The sequence below is a fragment of the Mytilus trossulus genome, unplaced genomic scaffold (assembly GCF_036588685.1).
Source record: "Mytilus trossulus isolate FHL-02 unplaced genomic scaffold, PNRI_Mtr1.1.1.hap1 h1tg000244l__unscaffolded, whole genome shotgun sequence".
NCBI lineage: Eukaryota > Metazoa > Mollusca > Bivalvia > Mytilida > Mytilidae > Mytilus > Mytilus trossulus.
The window spans coordinates 3,737,673-3,761,746 of NW_026963317.1; the positions used below are offsets into that span (position 1 = coordinate 3,737,673).

The 24,074-nt window shown below is 31.2% G+C and overlaps 1 protein-coding gene across 2 annotated transcripts in view; it reads left to right on the forward strand.

Annotated features, from left to right (window-relative positions):
• LOC134701366 (pleckstrin homology domain-containing family H member 1-like) overlaps nucleotides 1-23,039 on the forward strand; it is a 52,848-nt gene extending 29,809 nt beyond the window's left edge. For both annotated transcript variants that reach the window (XM_063562504.1, XM_063562505.1), the window contains 24 exons: nucleotides 924-1,982; nucleotides 3,972-4,029; nucleotides 4,411-4,496; nucleotides 4,949-5,093; nucleotides 5,873-6,012; nucleotides 8,188-8,298; nucleotides 9,589-9,675; nucleotides 9,979-10,048; nucleotides 10,579-10,667; nucleotides 11,311-11,391; nucleotides 12,395-12,562; nucleotides 13,236-13,344; nucleotides 13,744-13,856; nucleotides 14,328-14,504; nucleotides 15,065-15,285; nucleotides 15,876-16,053; nucleotides 16,514-16,669; nucleotides 16,898-16,995; nucleotides 17,670-17,811; nucleotides 18,296-18,441; nucleotides 18,987-19,116; nucleotides 19,525-19,608; nucleotides 20,318-20,470; nucleotides 20,987-23,039. In XM_063562504.1, the coding sequence (XP_063418574.1) occupies nucleotides 924-1,982; nucleotides 3,972-4,029; nucleotides 4,411-4,496; nucleotides 4,949-5,093; nucleotides 5,873-6,012; nucleotides 8,188-8,298; nucleotides 9,589-9,675; nucleotides 9,979-10,048; nucleotides 10,579-10,667; nucleotides 11,311-11,391; nucleotides 12,395-12,562; nucleotides 13,236-13,344; nucleotides 13,744-13,856; nucleotides 14,328-14,504; nucleotides 15,065-15,285; nucleotides 15,876-16,053; nucleotides 16,514-16,669; nucleotides 16,898-16,995; nucleotides 17,670-17,811; nucleotides 18,296-18,441; nucleotides 18,987-19,116; nucleotides 19,525-19,608; nucleotides 20,318-20,470; nucleotides 20,987-21,070 (3,885 nt within the window). In that variant the 3' untranslated portion in view covers nucleotides 21,071-23,039. The remainder of the gene's footprint in view (nucleotides 1-923; nucleotides 1,983-3,971; nucleotides 4,030-4,410; nucleotides 4,497-4,948; nucleotides 5,094-5,872; nucleotides 6,013-8,187; nucleotides 8,299-9,588; nucleotides 9,676-9,978; nucleotides 10,049-10,578; nucleotides 10,668-11,310; nucleotides 11,392-12,394; nucleotides 12,563-13,235; nucleotides 13,345-13,743; nucleotides 13,857-14,327; nucleotides 14,505-15,064; nucleotides 15,286-15,875; nucleotides 16,054-16,513; nucleotides 16,670-16,897; nucleotides 16,996-17,669; nucleotides 17,812-18,295; nucleotides 18,442-18,986; nucleotides 19,117-19,524; nucleotides 19,609-20,317; nucleotides 20,471-20,986) is intronic.
• The last annotated feature ends 1,035 nt before the right edge of the window (nucleotides 23,040-24,074 follow it).

Here is a 24,074-nt window from a genome sequence, read left to right on the forward strand (position 1 = left end):
TGGTTTCAAAAGGGGGGGGGTCGTCTGAACTCCCTAGCTATGGGTATGTTGTAACAATATTATGTAATAACAGATAAAAAATGCATAAAATCTACACCATACAATTATGCAGAAGTTTGCATATCATTTTGAGTAGATTGCTGTTACACACTTGAATGGTGCATTTGTTTTCCCATAAAACATCTTCTCCAAAGTAATTTATACTTCATGTTAAGATCAATTATATTTTAATTTTACTGTGCCATTTGTCTTATTGAGGTGGAAAGCAGCTAACATTTATTTATTTATTTAATTCTAAGCTGATTGCACTTATACTTGATTTGGTTTTAATTAATGATTTTTTGGGGGCAAAGTTAATGGTACTATAAATATTTCATATTTAGAAACCACAAAAATATTAGAAAATTCCATAGTTGATTGTTTGACTTAATTGCAATCCAAAGATAATGAAAAAATTATTTAAACAGTCAGTTTATATAATGAATTTATACAAATTTTGTTATGGTGGGGCCTTTTATAGCTTACTTTACAGAATTGATTTTGCTCATTGTTGAAGTCTGCAAGCTAAGGTGACATGTAGATGTTTTAATCTTTATCCTTTGGTTTCGAGTAATTAGTTGCTTTATTGACTATTATATTCCACTTTTAATTTTTATTTAGTATATATCACAAATGAAAAATGATGTGTTTTTATTTGGCAAAAACAATGTTTGATTGTGTTTAATAATTTAAATCTATTTTTCCTACGTTGCTAATGCTTACTTATTTTGCATTAGATTCAAAACTGAGTATTTTAAACTTGTTACAAATATTACATGTATCAAAAATGTCATAATTAGGTACTAAATTATATATAATGCTGTATTTGGGATAAGGTTTAACTTGTGAAATTGTTTTTCACCCTGTATATTTTCTATTTTTAGAGTTCTGTATCTAGAGCTTCATCTTATATAGAGGAGGAAGAGTCTTCTTATTGTGCTGATTCACGACCTAATTCTGTCTTCACAGACATCTCTCATCTAGTAGAAAATGCAATATCTAGGTCAAGTTCACGACCTCAGTCAGAAACATTTAGCCCTATTGACCTTACAGACACTAAATGTAGACCTGTATCAGAAGGTGGCTGGTCTGAAGCTAGGTCTGAAGTTATTCAACTACGACCTTTGTCTCGGACACGACCTTCTTCAGATTATGCTGAATCAAGGTCAAGGTCAGATGTCAGTTCAAGTTCTCAGGACATGTCAGAAGATTCAATTCCACCAGCTATTCCTAAACGTCCTTCCCCATCAGTATTACAAGCTATTGAACAGGAGTTAGAAGATAAACGAGAAAACAGTATCAGCCCTCCGTCAGATACCAAAAGCTCGGCCAGTATGAAAAGTGACAAAGATACAGCATTAGACAGCAACAGTGATGATAGTATGCCTGATATAGAAACTATTCCACTTTATCATGAAGTGGACCAGAATCACGAAAGTACGTACGAACTGAAAAAATGTCTACCTCCTCAAGTTGTGATTGGACGTAAAGTGTTTAGCGGTGAAAATAGACTTCTTGATTCTCTTGTTAGTTCTAGTAATGATGATGATGATAAAAATGACGGGAAAAATAATAACAGTTTTTTGTTAAATAATGGAGAAGATAATGACTATGATGATGAGGAGGATATTATCATAGAAGATATAATTATCAAAACCGAGAGTTCTCCTGTTGTGACCTTGACCCCTATGTCATCAAGGACACCAATTTCACCTTTCTTTCCAAGAACACCTTCAGAATCTCCAAGTAGTGTATATAATCATAGTTCAAATAATGTGTCGGCCATTGCAACATTACCTCGTGTGAAAAAGAGACATGACAAATCTTCACCATTACAATTGATGTATAGTGCTGGAGGAGTACCAGAGGGGATAGTATCACATGACAAACCACCCCCTGTCTTGGAGCCTCATATTGTCACTGGGAAAACATCTTCATTTTGGGTAGGATTATTTTGAAATTTGTATTAAATTTTTCTTGCGATTCAATTGATATGAATTTAACATTTTTGCATATATAAATTCTGTTTTTAGTTATTTTCAAAGTAAGTCATGATGCAAGAAATAGCAGGTGCTTTCAATAGGTCAAGAACATATAGGAACATCAAAAAGTTTATCATCCATTTTTCACCATTAAAGAGGGGGAGGACAGGGGTAAGGGAGACAGGGAGAAAGGGGGTAGGAGAAAGGAGAGGAAGGCTGGGAGAAAGGAGAAAAAGTTGGAGAAAAAAAAAAAATATGAAAAAATAAAATATATCTCTCTTTTTTCCGGTAAATTAAAAAAAAAAAAATAAGGAGAAGAGGGGTAGGAGAAAGGAGAAGAGGGGTGGGAGAAGGGTACCCCCTGTCCTCCCCCTCATTAAACAATCATGGGTGGAAATGACGAAACAACATAAGATGAAGTGTAATTTTATGAAACAAAATTAATTGAAAGATTGCAAAAAAATAATTTCATAACATATGTGGAGTCTGAGTGAAAGGGATAGGAATTGTAAATAAAAAAATGTTTTAAAACATCACTAGTAAAAGTATGTATAAAAGACATGCAAAATGAAAGCATAAAATAAACCATTATACAATGTTAGGATATAGATCACAGAAGTTGCTACATATCAAATTCACAAGTCAACAGATTTTGACACATGTTTCAAAGAACATTGTGTAAATAGAATAAAGGTGTTTTATGATGATCGCAAATCAAAGACACATGTATAAATATTTTAGGGGTTAACAGCTGATATAATTTTGACAAATATGATCCTTTGAAGTCTGACTTGATGAAGTATACTAATTACATTATAATGTATAGAGTCTTTTAGAATTGAAAGGTGTTATTAATATTTCAGTAAGTTATAATGTAAATCTTCTGATTCAGCTTAAATTTCTTAGATTAGATTCTCTTTACAAGAGGGCTATTGTAATTTCTGCACTCTTCATTTGTCTCCACCCTCCTTAATGCCAAAGACATGATAAAACATATTACAATCTTTTACAATGATTCACTGTCAGAATTCAAGATTCAAACTAAAAAATCATCAAACATTTAAACTAAATTTTGGATAAGCAAGACTTTGGTTTGCTTTTAAATTAAAGATCTTGATGAAGAAATGTGCATGAATTCTACTATCTTAATTCTAGTTCACTCTTATATAAAAAAATAAAATGGTTTACTTGTCAACGAAGTTGATATTTTTATTACATTTAATCAGAATGATTTTTTTTTGGATTTATTTCATATTTGTCCTTGAAAATAAGTTTTAAACAAACTAAATTGATCTTGAATCTAAGTTTTAATGCTAATAATGGTCTATGGTCAACATTTAAATTATTTGATGACAGTTTTACAGGAAGACAAGACAAGACAAATACTTTATAGAAGTCTTACCACTTGTTACATATAAAACATACAGCTTTTTAAAACACAAGTTTTAACAACAAGAGCCACTCTATAAAGAGTTATTAGAGACTATAAAACAATTTTCTTAAATTATAATACATATACAACTTATGTCTACTATCACGAATATAAAATACATTTTCTCTTTATTAAAATTTCATAGCAGATTTTGGCTGTATAAAATACCATATTTTCATTTGTAAAAAGAAATAAGAAAAAAGGAATGATTTGGTAGAAAAAAGTTACCACATATACATTATAAACATATATCTTAAAAGGATTATTCCCCGTGACCTCATTTTCAGGGTTCATTGAGCTATGATAAAATTTAATGATATATGAATTAATGCATAAACCTTTATGACTTTTAAAATATAAAACAGTATGATCAGTTGAATGGGATGTTGGGGACATTTCACCATATCATCTTTTATCCATAAAATTTATAAATTTTAAAGTAAAACAATTTGATATTTCCCTGTTAAAATCTATAAAAAAGAACCAACTAATTAACAGTAGATTTATATCTATTTCAGGATAGCAGAACTTATGCCATACCTAAGAAAGTTAAAGACACTAGTCAACCACATACCTGTAAGTTAATTTGTTAACAAGATTGGATACCATATTGTAGTAGCTATAATACAATTGTTCTGTACAATATGAGCATAAAAAAACATTTGATGCTACATGTGTTAGGTCAGAAACATATATTTTTTACAAAATTAAAAAAATATATCAGGTTTTGAAATTTTAACTTTAAATCGAATTATTATAAATAATTTTAAATTCAAAATATCTAATTTTTCAACAAATTTCACAATATGGAAAAAAAAATGTTTGGTACCTGCTCATTACCTTGTGATTCTTTTGGGTTTTATTGATATATACATGTATAACTTTTAAAATCAGTTTTAGCAAGCAAATCACACTATGCTCTTATTTCTAGCTAACTGTTTGATATTTTCTCTTTAGCCACATCTAAGCCATCAGTACCACAAACAGTAATTGGTAAACTGTATAAAGAGTTTGATGTTCCTGTCTATGCAACTCTTAAAGGGGTAGGTATTTCCTAAATATATATAAAATAAAAAAAAAATACCCCCTCACACACACAATGACATCAAGTCTTCATGATTCACTACAGGACACTATGTGTTGTTTATATATAGATATAAGAAGATGTGGTATAAGTGCCAATGAGACAACTTCCAATCTAAGTCACAATATGTAAAAGTAAATAATTATAGGTCAAAGTACGTCTTCAACACAGAGCCTTGGCTTACACCATACAGCATTGAGAATTTGAGTCAAATAATTGAACATGAATTTGACAGCTAGTGCCCCTTTAAATGGAAATAGGTATAAATTCATACTCAGCTGAAGATATACTTTAAACGACTGTGCATTGGTAGTCAAGGTCCTTAAACACCCTATTTTAACACGCCCCCCTCCCCCCCGCCAACCCTCATCATCATATTCTTAAATCTGACCATGAACATTGTTATTGTAGAAGGCAGCACAGATCAGGAGTACTCCTTTCACTGAAGATTCCTCTACAGATTCTTCTGATGAAGACTGTTCACTTATTGTAACTCAGGCAGAACCTTCTAAAACAAATAAAGTTCAGCAGAGCAGCTCAGGGGCCATTAAAAGGGGTATGTAAATAACCATTGAACATTAGAACAAAGACTATTGCACATATAGTTATGACTTGTATCAAGAAATTGGCAATAAGCATAGGTTGAAACCTAAACTCTATGACGAAAGAGACAAATTTTTATTTTCACATTGTGAAATTTCCATTTCTTTTAGTAACCCTACAAATGTATCTGAATATGTGGTAGATTTAGCCTAGTTGATACAATATTCCTTAATTGAAAATTGTTGCTTTCAAGAAAATATGAAGTTGAAGTCATATAAAAAGAAGATGTGGTATGATTGAAAATAGGTCAACTCTCTACAAGATACCAAATGAGACAAATTATCAACTGTAGGTCACTATACAGCCTTCATCAATGAGAAAAGCCCATACTGCATAGTCAGCTATAAAAGACCTTTAAATGACATATGTGAAATAATTCAAAAGAAAAAAATTATGACAAAGTTTTTGCCAAAAATAACTGAAAAACCAAATATTTTACACAGCAACAAACGACAACCACGGATATTACAGTCTCCTTACTTATAACTGGCACATACAGAATGTTGTGGGCTTAAACTTGTTTGAAGGCGCTAACCATACCCCTTATCTTTGATAGTGGTGTTAAAAGATGTTCAACTTGTTTTATTCTTGATCATCTCTGCATTTCCTCAATTGTTACACTGGGGAATATGACTGATTTTTCTTTGTTATCAGGGTGTAACATGTTACTTAGCACTTTGTATTGTGATCTAAGTGTGTTGAATTATTTCAGCATTTTATTCTATATTCCAGGTGTATCTAGTTATTCAGCGTCATCTGAGGTATCATGTGACTATGTTGATCCTCCAGAGGAGAACTCAGGGAAAAGTGATTCTGATACTTCAGAACCTGAACAGAAGCTACTCAAGTATGCTGTAGATAACTGTAAACATGTAAGTCACCATGGTAGATAACTGTAAACATGTAAGTCACCAAGGTAGATAACTGTAAACATGTAAGTCACCAAGGTAGATAACTGTAAACATGTAAGTCACCATGGTAGATAACTGTAAACATGTAAGTCACCAAGGTAGATAACTGTAAACATGTAAGTCACCAAGGTAGATAACTGTAAACATGTAAGTCACCATGGTAGATAACTGTAAACATGTAAGTCACCAAGGTAGATAACTGTAAACATGTAAGTCACCATGGTAGATAACTGTAAACATGTAAGTCACCATGGTAGATAACTGTAAACATGTAAGTCACCATGGTAGATAACTGTAAACATGTAAGTCACCATGGTAGATAACTGTAAACATGTAAGTCACCAAGGTAGATAACTGTAAACATGTAAGTCACCATGGTAGATAACTGTAAACATGTAAGTCACCATGGTAGATAACTGTAAACATGTAAGTCACCAAGGTAGATAACTGTAAACATGTAAGTCACCATGGTAGATAACAAGGTAGATAACTGTAAACATGTAAGTCACCATGGTAGATAACAAGGTAGATAACTGTAAACATGTAAGTCACCATGGTAGATAACTGTAAACATGTAAGTCACCAAGGTAGATAACTGTAAACATGTAAGTCACCAAGGTAGATAACTGTAAACATGTAAGTCACCAAGGTAGATAACTGTAAACATGTAAGTCACCAAGGTAGATAACTGTAAACATGTAAGTCACCATGGTAGATAACTGTAAACATGTAAGTCACCAAGGTAGATAACTGTAAACATGTAAGTCACCAAGGTAGATAACTGTAAACATGTAAGTCACCAAGGTAGATAACTGTAAACATGTAAGTCACCAAGGTAGATAACTGTAAACATGTAAGTCACCATGGTAGATAACTGTAAACATGTAAGTCACCAAGGTAGATAACAAGGTAGATAACTGTAAACATGTAAGTCACCATGGTAGATAACTGTAAACATGTAAGTCACCAAGGTAGATAACTGTAAACATGTAAGTCACCAAGGTAGATAACTGTAAACATGTAAGTCACCAAGGTAGATAACTGTAAACATGTAAGTCACCATGGTAGATAACTGTAAACATGTAAGTCACCATGGTAGATAACTGTAAACATGTAAGTCACCAAGGTAGATAACTGTAAACATGTAAGTCACCATGGTAGATAACTGTAAACATGTAAGTCACCATGGTAGATAACTGTAAACATGTAAGTCACCATGGTAGATAACTGTAAACATGTAAGTCACCATGGTAGATAACTGTAAACATGTAAGTCACCAAGGTAGATAACTGTAAACATGTAAGTCACCAAGGTAGATAACTGTAAACATGTAAGTCACCAAGGTAGATAACTGTAAACATGTAAGTCACCAAGGTAGATAACTGTAAGTCACCAAGGTAGATAACTGTAAACATGTAAGTCACCAAGGTAGATAACTGTAAACATGTAAGTCACCAAGGTAGATAACTGTAAACATGTAAGTCACCAAGGTAGATAACTGTAAACATGTAAGTCACCAAGGTAGATAACTGTAAACATGTAAGTCACCAAGGTAGATAACTGTAAACATGTAAGTCACCAAGGTAGATAACTGTAAACATGTAAGTCACCATGGTAGATAACTGTAAACATGTAAGTCACCATGGTAGATAACTGTAAACATGTAAGTCACCAAGGTAGATAACTGTAAACATGTAAGTCACCAAGGTAGATAACTGTAAACATGTAAGTCACCAAGGTAGATAACTGTAAACATGTAAGTCACCAAGGTAGATAACTGTAAACATGTAAGTCAACAGGATATTTAGCATTAATCTCTGTTCAGACATTTAGCTTGCAGTCAATCCATGAACGTTGAGTTCAGACAATTTCCCATTTTGTTGTTTTATACAGAAATACATATTTATAACAACTACTGAACAGTCGGAACAGTATGAATTTATCTTGAAGATGTATTGTTACCTGCCTAGTCCATCTTTATTTTTTATTTTAAAAGGCGCTTTTATGGGTATTTCCATAAAATATTTTGTTTCAATTTTTTTATTTTTTGTTTAAGTTGGGCCAATACTGAAGTATAAATTGCATGATGACATAAAGTTACAGTATAAAAAGAATTCAAAGTTTGTTTTATTGCAGGACACATTGGAGAAATTTGGTTACCTGTCAAAACTTGGTGGTAAAGTTAAAATGTGGAAAAGAAGATGGTTTGTTCTCAGGAATGGAGAGTTGTTTTATTATAAATCTCAGGTGAGTTTTGTATGGTTAGTTTTGAGACAATATAAAGTTGTTTATCCATTTTTACAGGGTGATTTTTGTCGAACCTGCAACTTTTGTTTCAGAAAGCTCGACATAGGGATAGTAATCCGGTGGGGGCGTTAGCTAACTTTTTAACAGCTTTATATTTTAGAAGGTGGAAGACCTGGATGCTTCATACTTTGTATATAGATCCCTAATGTTACAAAGTTTCCGTCAGCAACATGTCAAATGTTCTTGACCTCATTTTCATGGTCCACTGACCACTTGAAAAAAAATAAAAAAATTGTAATGTTAAATTCTCTCTTATTATAAGTAATAGGATAACTGTATTTGGTATATGCATACCTTGCAAGGTCCTCATGCCCATCAGACAGTTTTTACTTGACCTTGACCTCATTTCATGGATCAGTGAACAAGATTAAGTCTTGGTGGTCAAGTCCATATCTCAGGTACTGTAAGCAATATGTCTAGTAAATTCGGTGTATGGAAGGACTGTAGATGTCCAACTGGCAGGTGTCATCTGACCTTGACCTCTTTTTCATGGTTCAGTGGTCAAAGTAAAGTTTTTGAGTTTTGGTCTATTTTTCTTAAACTACATTGTATATGCAATAGGTCAACTATATTTGGTGTATGGAAAATATTTTATGATCTTAATGTCAGTCTTTCAGGTTTTATTTGACCATGACCTTATTTTCACGGTTCATTGATCAATGTTTAGTTTTTCTTGGTTAATTTTGAGTTTATCTGACAGTGGTAATAAAGCTTTATATTTAGGACTATCAACATAATATCAACGATTTGTAAAGAATGCTAGACATTTCAGCGTGTGCACTCTTGTTACATATATATATATATCTCACAAGATTTCAGCAAAATTAGGGGCATAATGAGTACTCATATATGGATTAACTTTTATTCATTGGGTTACTAATTGTTTTTATTGATTTCTTGGGGAAAGGGAACCATTAAGGAAGAAAATTGTCTTTCGGCTTTTCAAAATCAACTATCCACTAAAATCCAATTTTTCCTAAATCCAAGAAAAAGATCAATTAAAAATAAATGAGTCCACAGTATATAAAATAACAGGAAAAACATATATTACTCTTTAGTCACATGATTGTTTTTAACCAAAAAGAAAAATGTGAAATTATAGGTAGAAATGAATGTCTGGTGTCATTTCACTTTTTGGGTTCATCAACAATGATTGTTAAAAATGAATTCAATTATCTCTAAATTTATAGTTTAGGGAAAACAAAATTTCATTGATAATTTTATTTTCAGCATGATGTACTAAGAAAACCTCAGGGATCAATTAAACTAGATGACCAGTCTAGAGTTGTGCATACTAAAGGGGAAATGGCATTTCAGGTAGCTATCAAGTATTTACATTGTAACCAATGATAGAATCAAATTAGGAAATTGCTACAATTTAAAGAGTAAAATATTTTGCATACTATCATGGTATCATTTTCAAATTGGGGACTTATAATGTAAAATCTGCTAATTTCTTTTTAAACTTAAAAGATTTTGTGCTTATTTCTACTGGGCTAGACTAAATACTAGATTAAAGATTAAAAAGAATTATTAACATGGGTTGCTGTATCATTGAAGTATACCCCCCACATCTTATTTCATTCATATGTATCCTTCATAATTTTGATTTATTTTCAGATCACCTCAGGAAAGAAGACGTACTATTTTACAGCAGATACCCTGTCTGAAACAGAGAAATGGATAAGATGTAAATATTATAGAATGTACAATTTATATAGATTGACAAGATTTTTTTTGGTACTGTAAATTAGAAAAATCATTGCAAGATTTATCAATGTCAATAATTTGACTGGGTGAGTAACGCCATGATAAAAACTAAAAATATAGATCTGTGTTCAAATTTTGCTCATATGCAATAATTAACCTCACTTTTTGTCAGTTCTTCAAAAATCACAGTGATAAATGCATGAAATAATTTTTCAATTTACAGATTAGACAATAATTGTCAATAATTTCTAGAAATTTGTTTTTTCTTTATATTTTCTGCAAAATGTTTAGTAACAAATAAACAGGGCTAAAAATTGTACTGTTGCATTACTTTTAACAAGTTATAAAATACTTATCTATTTTTAATAGGTTAAAACTTTTAGATTTAAAATTGTTGATGCAGGTTTAAACTTTGTATAGTTTTGCTAGGTTAGTGATTTAAACTGCATGGAGCCTCATGTTTTATGATATGAGACTGGTACCTGTGCTATTAAAACTTGATTATTTCAGTACTACAGAAGGTGTTTAAAAGACAAGCTACAAGTTTCTTATTAGATCACATGGACACTAAAGCTGTACTGAAAGGAACATTGCATAAAGTAAGCGTTCTGTTATTTGTTAATCTGTTTAATTAATCCTTTCCTCCATTGAAATATTATTTTGGCATACATGATTCGCATAGAATTTTTCAATAAAATGCAGAAAATATGCTTTAAAGGATTAATGCTAAGTGAAAAACAAATATTTCATCAAACAAAGTTAAGCTGGATATTCCTATGATATTCCTTTTCATATTGGATACAAATTTTATTAAGTTTACTGCAGACACGTTGTAGTCAAATCGTTTCCAGTGAGGTACTACACAGGCGTCAAAAGGCGTCATTATGGAGTATAGGGGGTGGCGTCAAAAGGCGTCATTATGGAGGAAAGGGTTAAAGCTGACAAACAAACAGTTTGCAGCTTTAATCCAGAATCATCTCTATACTGATAATAAAAATTTAAAAGTGTGAGCAGGGCATAGTTTCCTGACCACAAATTTTCCTTTTTTGTGTTAATAAGAAGTAAAACCCTAATCTTTTCAACTTGTATGCACCATGATTATAGAAAAAAGTCCAATTAGTTAGGGTTGACACAGACGAAGGAACTTTTAGAGTGGGTGAAAAAAAAATTTGTGGGAACCATGCATTGAGTTTATATAAATGATATGTTAAATAAATAAATTTATTTTGTTGTTTTTTTCAGGTGAGGAATGGAGTTTCAAGGAAATGTTGGTGTGTTTTGGTTGGTAGATATCTTATATATCACAGGAATCCATCTGACAAGGTAAACATTAAATTATTGTTCAATTATGATGGTGTCTTTCCATCTCACAAGAAGAAAAATGGAAATTGATATTCAAAATATTTAAGAACTTGATTCAAATTTAAATTAGCTAGAAAGGTGACAAATAGTATATATTACTATACCTCTTATAATCCCCAGGGTGTATTTAACATTTGTTATAGAACCTTTTAGTGATTTTTTGAAATCATAGAAATTAACAATATTGAAACCTTTAAATCTTGTGGCCATGTAAAATTTCCATACCTGGTTCCAAATTTCAGAGTTTTTGGCAATGAGACATAATTTCACAAGTTTAACAAACTATGTATCCTGTCATTGCTCACTTTTATAGCATATTTTAATGTCCATAACCACCTCTTTTGCAATCCAAGTTATTATAAAGATGTGATGCACTTATATTTCATAGATATTGTCAAATGCTGCATAACATATGCCTAAGCAGTTTACACAGCTACTTTTGCATAGGTACTATTTTTGTACTAAAAATTTGTAGTACTGGAAATCTACTTTTAAAATTCAGTACTATTTTGTTACTCTAAAATTATTGTAATATTTAGGTACCTGTATTTTACAGTACTTTATTGGTACTTGAAATATAGGTACTACAGATTTTTGGTTACTACCATTACATTTTCAGTATTTTGAAAGTTTTTCTATTTCAAATCTCTTAAAGTTATGATTTTCAAACATGGAATATTGTATTATTTCTGTACCAAAATATTTAGTACAAATCAAGTACTGTAGATTACAAGTACCTAAATATTACAATAGTTTTAGAGTAAAGAATTAGTACTTAATATTAAAATCAAATTTCCAGTACTGCATGTTTTTAGTACAGAAATAGTACCTTTGCAAAAGTAGCTGTGATTACTTTGTTAAGGCAGGATTCAAATGTTGTCCTTCATAGAAGTTGTTTCTCTAAGCAAACAAATTAATGTTGTAAACAGCCATTATCATGGTCTATTTGTTTTTATTCTTCTAGACACCATTAGGCCAGATACATTTAAGAGATGCCAGGATAGAAGACATTGATAATAATAACGATTCTGATGATGAAGCTGATGTAACCAAGGAAACCAAACATGCCATAGCAATATGGCCGCCATTCCAAGGACCAACCTATCTTATGTTACCCAGTCAACATGAAAAGGTCTGTATGATGCCACATAGGTGGCAGAAACATTATAGAGGATTAACTTTAAAATTCCCATGTACAAACGTTTGCTTGGTACTAAGTCAGCATGAAAAGTTTTAATGTATGGTGTTATCATGAAAACTATTGCCTTTCCTTCATTAATTAGCTATTTTCAATGTTAAGTTTTCTGCTTAAACTAGTTTGTTAGATAATTCATTCAATAGACAACAATGTTTACTTTAAAGTTACATCTCAGTGTTGACCATTAATTTAACAATGTTGCTGCTCATCAGATTGTCTCTTTTTCTAAATGTTATGCTGACAGCCAAGACATCTCTGTGTCAGCATATTCTGGTCTGTCCATTTGTCCATTTTTGTCTGTTTGTCCGTCTTTCTGTCTGACTTCAGGTTAAAGATTTGGTCAAGGTAGTTTTTGATGAAGTTAAAGTCCAATCAACTTGAAACTTAGTACAATTTACACCTGTTCCTTATGATATGATCTTTCTAACTTTAATACCAAATTAAAGTTTTGACCCAAATTTCTCTGTCCACTGAACATACAAAATGATAGTGCTAGTGGGGCATATGTGTACTATGGACACATTCTTGATTTTTGATATCTTGAGTGGATAGATGTCATTAATGACAAGGTATTGATGTAGAATTGAATATCATTTATGTTTTGCAGGATTCCTGGTTGTACCATTTAACAGTGGCTGCAGGGGGAGGGACAGGCAATGTGGGGACAGAATATGAACAGATTATATCTAAAGTGATGGAGTGTAATGCAGATTCTAGTAAGCTTATATATTTTACAAATTAGAGACAGGTAGGGGAAGGGGAAGGTGTAATAGCATTAGCTTGTCTCATATCCATGGAGATTATTTGGCTCTTTTTCCTCAGTCATGGTTCATTGACTTTTGTTTAATTATATAATTTGTGTTTGTGTCAGGTTATGCAGAACCACTGAGAAAAGTCAAATTATATTTGTTATGCCGTAGAATTAGCACTGGCAGTACTTATTTCCACAGAGATTAATTGGACCAGAACCTTCAGTCATGATTTATTTTAAAATTTTATAGTTTTGTCATTTTGTTCCAACGTTGGCATTATACTACCATATTGTGTACAGTACAGCAGAGACATATATCTGTGTCAACAGGTTATCAAATGTAATGGTTGACTTTTTATTTCAGATTCTGTATATTGGAAACACCCACTATTATTACACAGTAAGGACCCTATCAATAAACCCCTCACAACACTCCCCACTGCTGAACTGGAGTTAAAGGCACTGGAAATATTTAAGGTAAGCCAAATAGACATGAAAAAAGTTTAAAATACTGAAACAATAAAGTAAATTAAAAAAGGGGGATGTCCATTAAAGCTGACATAATGAAATGTGATCAAACAATTTTTATCAATAAAAAAAAAAAATCACATTTTGAAAATATTTAAAAAATCTGAACAAAATATTGGTTAAATTTTAAGATCATCCATAACTTCAAGGATAACAGCATATTGCTTATAACGTAAGTAATACAAAAACTAATTGAATAATCATTGTTTGAAATATTTCTCTGATTACGTCCAAAGTTTGACATGTTTTCATGGTGAAATGTTATTTCCTCATTGAAGTGTAACCCCTATCTCATTATTATTATTATCTATGAAAGTATCTTCATATTTAAGCAGAAATGACGTTTATGAAATGTTTTGAATTGAATGTAACACATAAATATGGACCAAAAAAAAAATAATAAAAATATTTCTGTTTCAGTTGATACTCCAGTTTACCTATACACTAATAGAATCAACAAATTTAGAATACCATACCAACTTGTCTCAGAAGTTATTAGATATCTGTCTGGCGTATCCAGAACTACAGAATGAACTTTTCTGTCAACTCATTAAACAAACATCTAGTCATCCAGTCCAACAGAAAACAGCTGTACAGGTCAGTAGCTAGTTTCGCTCATTATAATGATGACTGCGACGATTGCATTAAGATTGTGGTATTTTTAATTTAAAAAAAAAACAGATTTTAGATTTTTTTTTAAATAGTTCTGAAAAACAAATACAGGATTTTAATTAGACTAAAAAAAATACAGGATTTTAGTCCTAACAAAATATACAGGATTTTCGACAATTGATTGTATATAAAGGCAAACAGATTTTTTGGTAAAGGCCTTCTTATATATGTATACTATAATTAGTTACAGATCAAGTTCACATTTAGCCCCACTCTGATGATTTTTTTGCTATAGATATTTAAATTTTGTGCTGTTCTGACACATTTAGTTTTGCTCTGCTATCAATTTAGGGCTGTTCTCGTGTGATAGATATTTTGTGACTTAAGCATTGTTCTCGTAAATTTCATATATGCCTGAAACAAGTCATTACAGAACAAAAATTCAGAAGAAATATTGATATTCATTCTTTGGGTACCCATTTCCCTGGTATATTATGATTATTATAATAATTTGTCCAAAAAAGTGTATGTTTGTTTTTTTTCAGAATTTATTATTATGTGGAAAACATTCCTGGTATTTATGCCATGCTACACCTACCTCACCCACTGGATCATTAATGGACTTGTCCGACTCTAGATTAAACCCTGCAGCTAATGTCATATTACAGGGGTGGCAGCTATTGTCCATGTGTGTTTCATTATTCCTCCCAAAACAGAGCATTATGTGGCATTTAAGAGTACATCTACAAAGGCATGCTGACCAAAGGTTAGTACAGTATTGATAAAATGAAAATCAATGCTTAGTATTTTATTAACTTCTGTATCACATGTTATGTTTGTTTCACAGTTAACTTTAGCTTTTATAGCTGACTATATGCGGTATGGACTTTGCTCATTGTTGAAGGCTGTACAGTGACCTATAATTGTTAATGTTTGTGTCGTTTTGGTCTTTTGTGGATAGTTGTCTCATTGGCAATCATACCACATCTTCTTTTTTTATAATTTAGGTTTGTCTTTGCATTTAAACCATGACAATTTTGTATAACATTTTATTCAATGGTTTGAAGGAAAAAAATATGTGTTTAAGTAAAAATTTGGACTTGCAGTATAAAAAAAAGGAATCATAAATTGTATGAAAAAATATGAGGGAGTACAGGTATTAATTATATATTTAAAAGTGAAACTAATTAAATACTTCAGGTTTATGTAGTTGGGACTGGAGCATCTGGTTACTAGTTTAAAAAATATATTTGTTTAGATGTTGTATTGATAAGAGTCTAAAACTAAATACTTTGCATTTCCGTGTGTTCCTTTTTCATTTTCATAGCTTCTAATGTATAAATTTTGTGATTGTAGGTCAGATATTGGGAAGTATGCCATATTTTGTCAGCGAGCTCTAGAGAGGACCATTCTAAAAGGGATTCGTGAAGTGAGACCTTCACGGATGGAAGTGTTGTCTATCTTGTTACGTAATCCATATCATCATTCTCAACCAATCAGTATTCCTGTACATTTTCTAAATAATACATACCAGGTACACAAAAATTTTAAGTATTTTTAAAAATTTTAAAAATATGCAAGTCAGGGCTGACCATGCGAGGGCTGTATAGCCAGTCATGGTTGTTAAAAACTCCTATCATCATCAAGTTTATGTTTTTATTGAGTTCCTGTCACACAAAATCTATATCACTTTTTTCAACCATTCAGGATTGCTTCATATTTCCTCAGTAATACATGCCATGATTGTTTTCAATCCAACATATATTGGAGGTTTTCCTAAGGAAATGATTGACTGTAATTGAATTATTTGAAAGGAGTATAGGAGTATAATTTCGTGAGCTTTGCTTGCACTTAGTATTTCCTCAGTTCCTACAAACCCCCCTTTGTTTCAACACCTGATGTTTTAAATATTTTTTATCATATTAAAAATGAATTAAGCAATTGCATTAAAATTGGTTGACACATGCATGATTCTATTAAATTTCATATTTCAGGTTGTTAGTTTTGATGGGTCTACAACAGTAGAGGAGCTGTTACATTCTCTCACAAAGAAGTTATCCATGAGGGATTCTAATCAGTCAGGGTTTGCCCTCTTTAGTGATGACCCATGTATTATTGAGGGGGAACATTTCTTACAGTCACATATCAAGGTAAGATCAATTCCATTACATAATTTAATTGAATAGCAAACAATTGATACAAGTTAGACACACATGTAACATATGTAAGGAATCACACATGGGACATGTATGCATTGCTGTAAATAACCCATACACATATGAACAATTAGTGAAACACCTGTATATATATATGTGTAAATTTGTGTCATATTAGTACTTTGTTTTTTCAGCTACATGGTTCTTTCTATTTAATAATAGGTTTGTGATGTCATATCCAAGTGGGAACATATATTTAAAGAGAATAACTCAGGGAAATTAGACAGCAGCAGGACGATAAAGTTTCTGTACAAAAATAGGTAAGTGTGACCTATTTTATGACTGAGATAGAAGTCACTACCGACAGTATGACTCCTGATGAAAGGATGGCCTTTGACTGTGAAGAATGCATTAAATGTACAGCCTTGTACGGTTGGAATAGAACTGTCAATTCAGAAATTTTAACATGCACTTATTATTAATAAAGTTGAAAAATAGAACCAAAAAAAGCAAGATAAATTATTGCTATTTCATGTAATGCTGCATTCAGATAATTCTATCAATATTTTAAACGGAGTTTAATTTCATGAAATCTTTGCTGTCACAACTTCAGTAATAATAAACACTTCACAAAAAGGTTCTGAATTTACAGTCACTGTATAAAATCTGATGCTCCATGTTGTTTGAAAGACATCATCTCCTCAATAACTCTTTTGGGTACCAATTTTCATGGATCTAGGAAAAGATGTGTCTAAAGGAAGATTTGGTAATGTTACAAATTCTGGATCTATCCTGAAGGAAATTTGTAGTTTTTTCAACACTTAAAGCTCATGGATCACTAATGCCCACAAACTCTATGAACATAAGTTCCTGAAGAATAACAAAAGAGCCAGTGAGTGTTTATATTAGTGCAACACAACTCCTGTCAGATCTATTCACATGCCATACATTTTTAATTTTCAATAATTGAGGTTTTTTTTATGATTTCTTTCAGGTTGTATTTCAAGTCAACATGCAAATCAGAAACAGATAAAGAGAAGTTGCTGCTAGCCTATCAAATCAACGATGATATTGTTCAGGGAAGATTTCCTCTCAATAAAGACCTGGCTCTAGAATTAACTTCATTGTTAGCTCAGGTTAGTCTGACTTTTCTTCTTATTTATGTTTTTGATCTCATCTAGTGGAGATTTCTTTTAAATATAAATTAGTTTTAAATTATTTTATATTCTGATCTAAAGACTGATTACTGATGATTTTTAAACAAAACAAATATGACAAATAGCAACAAATGACAACCCCTAAATTACAGGCTTTTGACTTGGGAAAGGCAAACAAAGAATCTGGCAGGATAAAAATATTACCTGGCACTCAACCCTTTCCCTATCTATACCTGGCACTTTGTGTTACATCACAACAGAAGAACAAATAGAAAAAAACATTTGAAAGGGCTTTGACTAATCAGATCAATACAAAGAGATAAAACAAAAGAAAAATTAAAAAACAAACTACAAAAGCACTAAAGACACAAATTGTTGATCTGAATGTACTCACAGTTACTGAAGCTTGTTCCATGATATGCCAGTCACACTTATATATATCCGTTATTACCTTCCATTATAGGTAGAATATGGTGATCTAAAGCTGTCAACCTCAGACTATAGTGAGAATGGAGATATATGCCAGACAAACGTTGCACAACAAGTATCAACAGTATTAGATAGATTTTATCCTAAAAAGTTTACCTCTATATCAGAAGAAGAACAAAGGTGAGAGTTCTGGTACAGTGTTTTCCTCATCATAGATTTAATTTTATGTTAACATTATGTGGCATGCATTAAATAATAAACTGTAATCAGGTACTGTTAATTTAGAAAGGTGCACAATTGTAAGAAATTAAGCAAAACTTGATGTGAAATCATTGTTTTGCCTTGCATTTTAACTATATCTCCATTAATCTAAAAGTCATGGAAAATGTTATTATCATAATCATATGAAAATGGTTATATGTGAATCTACTATTTCATTGTCTACTATTTCATGCTGGTAACAAATATAAAAAAAAAACACTTTTTATTTGTTACCATCACTGTTTTTGAAATAATCACTATTCAGACAAAATATTTTTTTTTATTACTTGGTCTCTGCAAAAACATGCCTACATTTCACAAATGTCTCTATAACTTCAGTTAAATTAGTTGTTAACCCTTAAAATCTACACAAATTTTTGTGGTTTTAAATCATTCACCCATTGTAAAGTATGGACTAAATACGAGCCAGATCATTATACAACCATACTTTACTATGATTACAGGTCTGTGATAAGTAAATTGTTGGAGAGATGGTCATCTTTACGTGGTAGATCAGCTCAGGATTGTATACGGGTATATTTAGCTGTGGTCAGAAAATGGCAGAACTGTGGTGCTAAACTATTTAGAACAAAGGTAAGTAAACTTTATTTTGATTTGTCTGCATCCTACTTGCTTATAATATAAAAATGTTATTATATCTGTACCCTATTGAAATTTGCTACCATTTATTATTTTGTACACCAAATTAAAACATTCGCCTATCAAAATGTTCATCAATTGTTTTCTGCTTAAATGTCTATATAAACCATCTATCACCACATTTTTCCTAATTTAAAGAAAAATTAATTATTTGAGATCTGTATAGAAAAACTGCATTTTATTTTAATATTTATATATTAACAAACTTTGGTTTTCTTATATTACTGTTCCTTCAGTTAGTTGTCTAAAATCCAGTAATAAACTTTGGAAATAATCTCAATTGTTAAAAATACAATTATCTATTGAAATTGGCAAGTATTGTATATTTGTTGTTGATTTCAGACAAAAACTTCTCTCAGTAATACTGAAGACGTATGGTTAGCTGTCCATGAAGAGGGGATTACTGTATTAGAATATTCAACAATGGTAAGTTTGGTATTATTTTATAGACGGTAAATTTAGAAATTGTTGTGTTCATTTCTTATTTCAATTTGTAAGTGCGAGTTTAAATTATTGCGATTATAACCCTGTCACAATGATTTTGGGATTTGCAGTAGACTGTTCTATGCAAATATAATAGTAACCTGTTTAGAGGGGACTTCTACTGTAACAACCCTGCTAATTATAATAAGTAGGGAAATAAATCGAGCTAGGACAAGGAGATAAACAAAATATTAAAAAATACAACAATTCACACCAACCACCATCAGGAAAATCCTCAGAAAAAGAGGCTATTAGAAAAAGACAACACACTATCAATGCATTGCCCAAAAAGTCTTACTTTGATGGATTTAACGCCCTAAATTTTTACACTGTCATTGCTTCTTTTGCAGTGAGAGTATTACTAATGTTATTTCAACTGAATGGGGGGAGCTTATGTTTTAATTTGCATATTTGAAGATGTGTGTGATAAGGATAATTGCCGTTATTATAATTAATATGATTTCTCATCACCCATCAGTGTCACCAAGACATATACAAAAGAACTGAGTGTATAATATAGGATGAATAACTGGACACTTCATTGTTGAGTTTATTCCAAAACTCCTGTATATAGATACACTAACTTCTTAAACCCCGTCCAGTAAAGTGAAAAAAAATTAATCTGTACTACATTGACTTGTTCTTTTTACAGCAACCAATAATTTCCTATGATTACCGGTCAGTCATTACGTTTGGTGGTTGGAAAGATGATTTCATGATTGTTGCTACACAGTTAATAGAGTCAGCTCCACATCATTATGAACACAGAACAGAGAAATTGTTATTTACCATGCAGAAATGGAAGGTTAGTTTGATTATTTACTTGGATGAAATTTTGACTGATCTAACAAGAGGTATATATTTACAACAAGTTTTCAAATATTTTTTGGGGGTAGATGTCTATCCGTCATAAATGGTTTCCATGCACTACCTAATTTTATTTCCCTTGAAGTTGAGTAATGAAACGTGGCAAGATTACGTAAAGGGTCTTTTGTACAAGAGGGTAAACTTTATTTCAGTGCAAGTTGTATTAGAAGGTCTGTAAGAATAAGAAGAAGAAAAAATAGGTTCTGGGATTGTCTTTGTCAAAAATTTTCAAAAACATTCTGGTTTTCCTTTTTTTATACAAATTTATTAATTTGATTTCTAATTTATTAAAGGTTTCAATGAAGACCTGTTTCTTTTACTTCAGGGTTCAAATCACTTCAATGGGTATGGGTTCATGTTGTGACGATTTTCATTTTATACAATTCAATATGTTACTGTTTGTTTACTGTTACTTTGACCATGAATATAATTCAATAATTTTAATCTGTTACAGATTTTGGAGATAACTTTACTGATGGCCAGTTATATCAATGTACGAGTACAAAGACCTTCTAATGATATCAGCCCAGAATCATGACAACCATTTTCAAACAATCAGTGAATGCAGTTAGAGATCTTACACCCGAGTTTATCAAACCAGAATTGATCAGTACAACAATTTGCAACTAATCAATGAAATCTGAATGCAGTTAGAGATCTTACACCCGAGTTTATCAAACCAGAATTGATCAGTACAACAATTTGCAACTAATCAATGAAATCTGATGGAGATCTAACACCTGATGGAAATACAACAGGATCCTGATTACGAAATACATATGTTTAGAATTGTCAATTTTAAGTTCCTCCATTTTATTGAAGGAGTGCAAAGATCGTGTTATGTTAGTTGTTAAAAATCCTTATGTCCAAATATAACTCATCTGTGAAGACAGAGGCACCATTGTTTAAAATTTTGACAACTGACTGACAACAAATCTATGAACACTGGTGCAAATACCTTTTAGTGATAATGGTTCAGATTACTAATGATTTAATAATTCAGTTGTAAATTTCCAACTCATCTCTTTTTACGAGCAAATTTCATCTTATTTTGTCTCTCCAAATCCTGAGTACCAATAGACCATGTTCATTTTCAAAATCGTCCATGAATTCAAATGACCAGTTACATCCTCATCAGACATTCAAGTTACACAAACCAAGAAGTTTAAAATTCTAATTCAGAATACAAAGATCAATTGTTTGTAAGTCTAAAAACATGATGACCAACATTGTCAATTTTCAAAATCATAATGAAATCTGATGATCATGTACATCATAACATTATCATCAGATATCCTAATGACCAAAAAAATACTCACATCTTACAACCTCTTCAATTGTTCCTATCTTGCTTAATCCTCAATTTTGTTGATGGATTTTTTTATCAAGTGACATAGGAATTGTTTTTGTAATACATGTCATTTAAAATAGGATAGCAATGAATCAGGTATTAATAAAAAAAATGTGTCAGAAGTCTTATAAAAAAAACCTTTTTGAAAGATCACTAAATATTATGATGGAAATTTTGAGAATGGTGCACGATTTTCCATCTTTTTATATCTTTAGTATTGGTACTGAATTATTCTCTCGAAAAACAATATTTTAATTAAGAGCTGTTTTTTATTAGAAACAAATAGAAAAATTACTTACAGATAGTTCACTTTTGGACAGCAAACATTTCTAACTAAAATACTAATATAAATTTTCTTTTTCATGCCCTTTCTCTCATATTCAACTTCCTTAAAATCAATCACAATACAAATTTCCTGCTCTTCATCCTGGTATATCAATTTTGCAGTAAATATTTTTTTTATATATTCCCCTTAATATGCATTGGATAAGAAAGCAAATAGCAAATGATTATTCAATCAATCCTGTTTTTTACTACCAATATATTACAATGGTGATATATTTAATTATAATGATTTTTTTACTTTCAATTATAATAATGATAAAACATACATCTTAGTTTGTCTGCTGGCAAAGCAGGCATGTAATTTTTCTAATGAATACTAATGTTGTTTCATATAGTATGAGCTTTGTTGGATAGAAATTCACCTTATACAAACTTATATCAATACATGTTAACTTATTTAGTATTTCGATTTAAAAAAAAATCACTATGCAAAGTCAAAAACTGTTTGAAAATTGAGTTGATATAACTACTCTACAAAACAGACCAAATTCATCTATGATTTTGTATTTTAATGTTCCAAAAACAATCAAAGTATTCTACATGTAAATGTATACCTGCTCTTGCATAAGGTTGATGTCTATCCAACACAGCTCATTTACTTGAAACATGTCTCTAAAAGTTATTTAGAGTCAATTCTTTTTTTTTATTGATTCAATCATGTACTTAATTTAGAAATGAAAAGTTGTTAACATTTTTTGAGATTATTTTACAAGACATAATATCATAGGGCAGATTGTGCAATTGTTTTGTTATGTGTCACACCTTTTGTTGTAAATTTTCTTGTTTCTTTATGTTAAAAAGATTAAAATGATATTTTTGTTATTTATATATGCCATTGAGTAGAGACTTCTGAAATTTCTAGTTTTCCCTTACAAAAAACGTTTTTAAGCCAACTTTAAATCATTAGTCACCTCTTCAGATAAACTGCTGTCAAAACCTCCAAATAAAATATAAATTTGTGAATTTGAGTTAATATTGAACAACGTTTAGAAAATTGCCCTAGTGTGATATAAATTCAGGAGAAATAATCCTGATCTGCTTAGTGATGTATGGTATAAATAAAGCATGACTACTAAGTTGATGATACCAACAGGGATTGCTGTCAAGTGGCTTATTTTATATATCCGATGGAATGACTGAAATAAACACTACACTAGTATAAAATGTACCAGGATTATAATTCAGTACGCTAGACACGCGTTTCATTTACATAAGACTCATCAGTGACGCTCATTTCAAAATAGTTATAAGCCAAACCAGTACAAAGTTCAAGAGCATGAAGGACCCAAACTCCAAAAAAAATGTGCCAAATACAGCTAAGGTAATTTATGTCTATTGAAAGAAAATCCTAAGGTTTTTTTTCCAAAAATTCAAAGTTTGTAAACTGGAAAGTTGAACTGTCACCATCACCAATCTGTTGGTGAATACAACAATGTTTATGTTACTACTCACTGGAGACCGATGTTTTCACGGTCTTAGCTCCTAAGATAAAACAATTTGGGTGTACTCCTCATTAGCAGGAGGAAGATACAGAAAAGAAGAAGATAAGTCGAGTGATCTGTTGATTTATTAATTCTTTCCTATTGTTATACTGAGGATAAATCGGATGATGGATGATACATGCATATCATGCATGGCAGGAAGCGCCTAGTCACCTAACACAACTAGTTTGTTCCATTTTAAATAAGTGTAAAGTGTATTTATCCATAGTGATTTTACAAGTTTTTATCAGTTTTAAGCACTGCACCTTTTTTTTTATAACAAATACATATTGGCAAGGACATATAACTATCTAATAAACGTCCTTGATATTGGTCAAATGATTTGACAGATTATTTCTAGATAG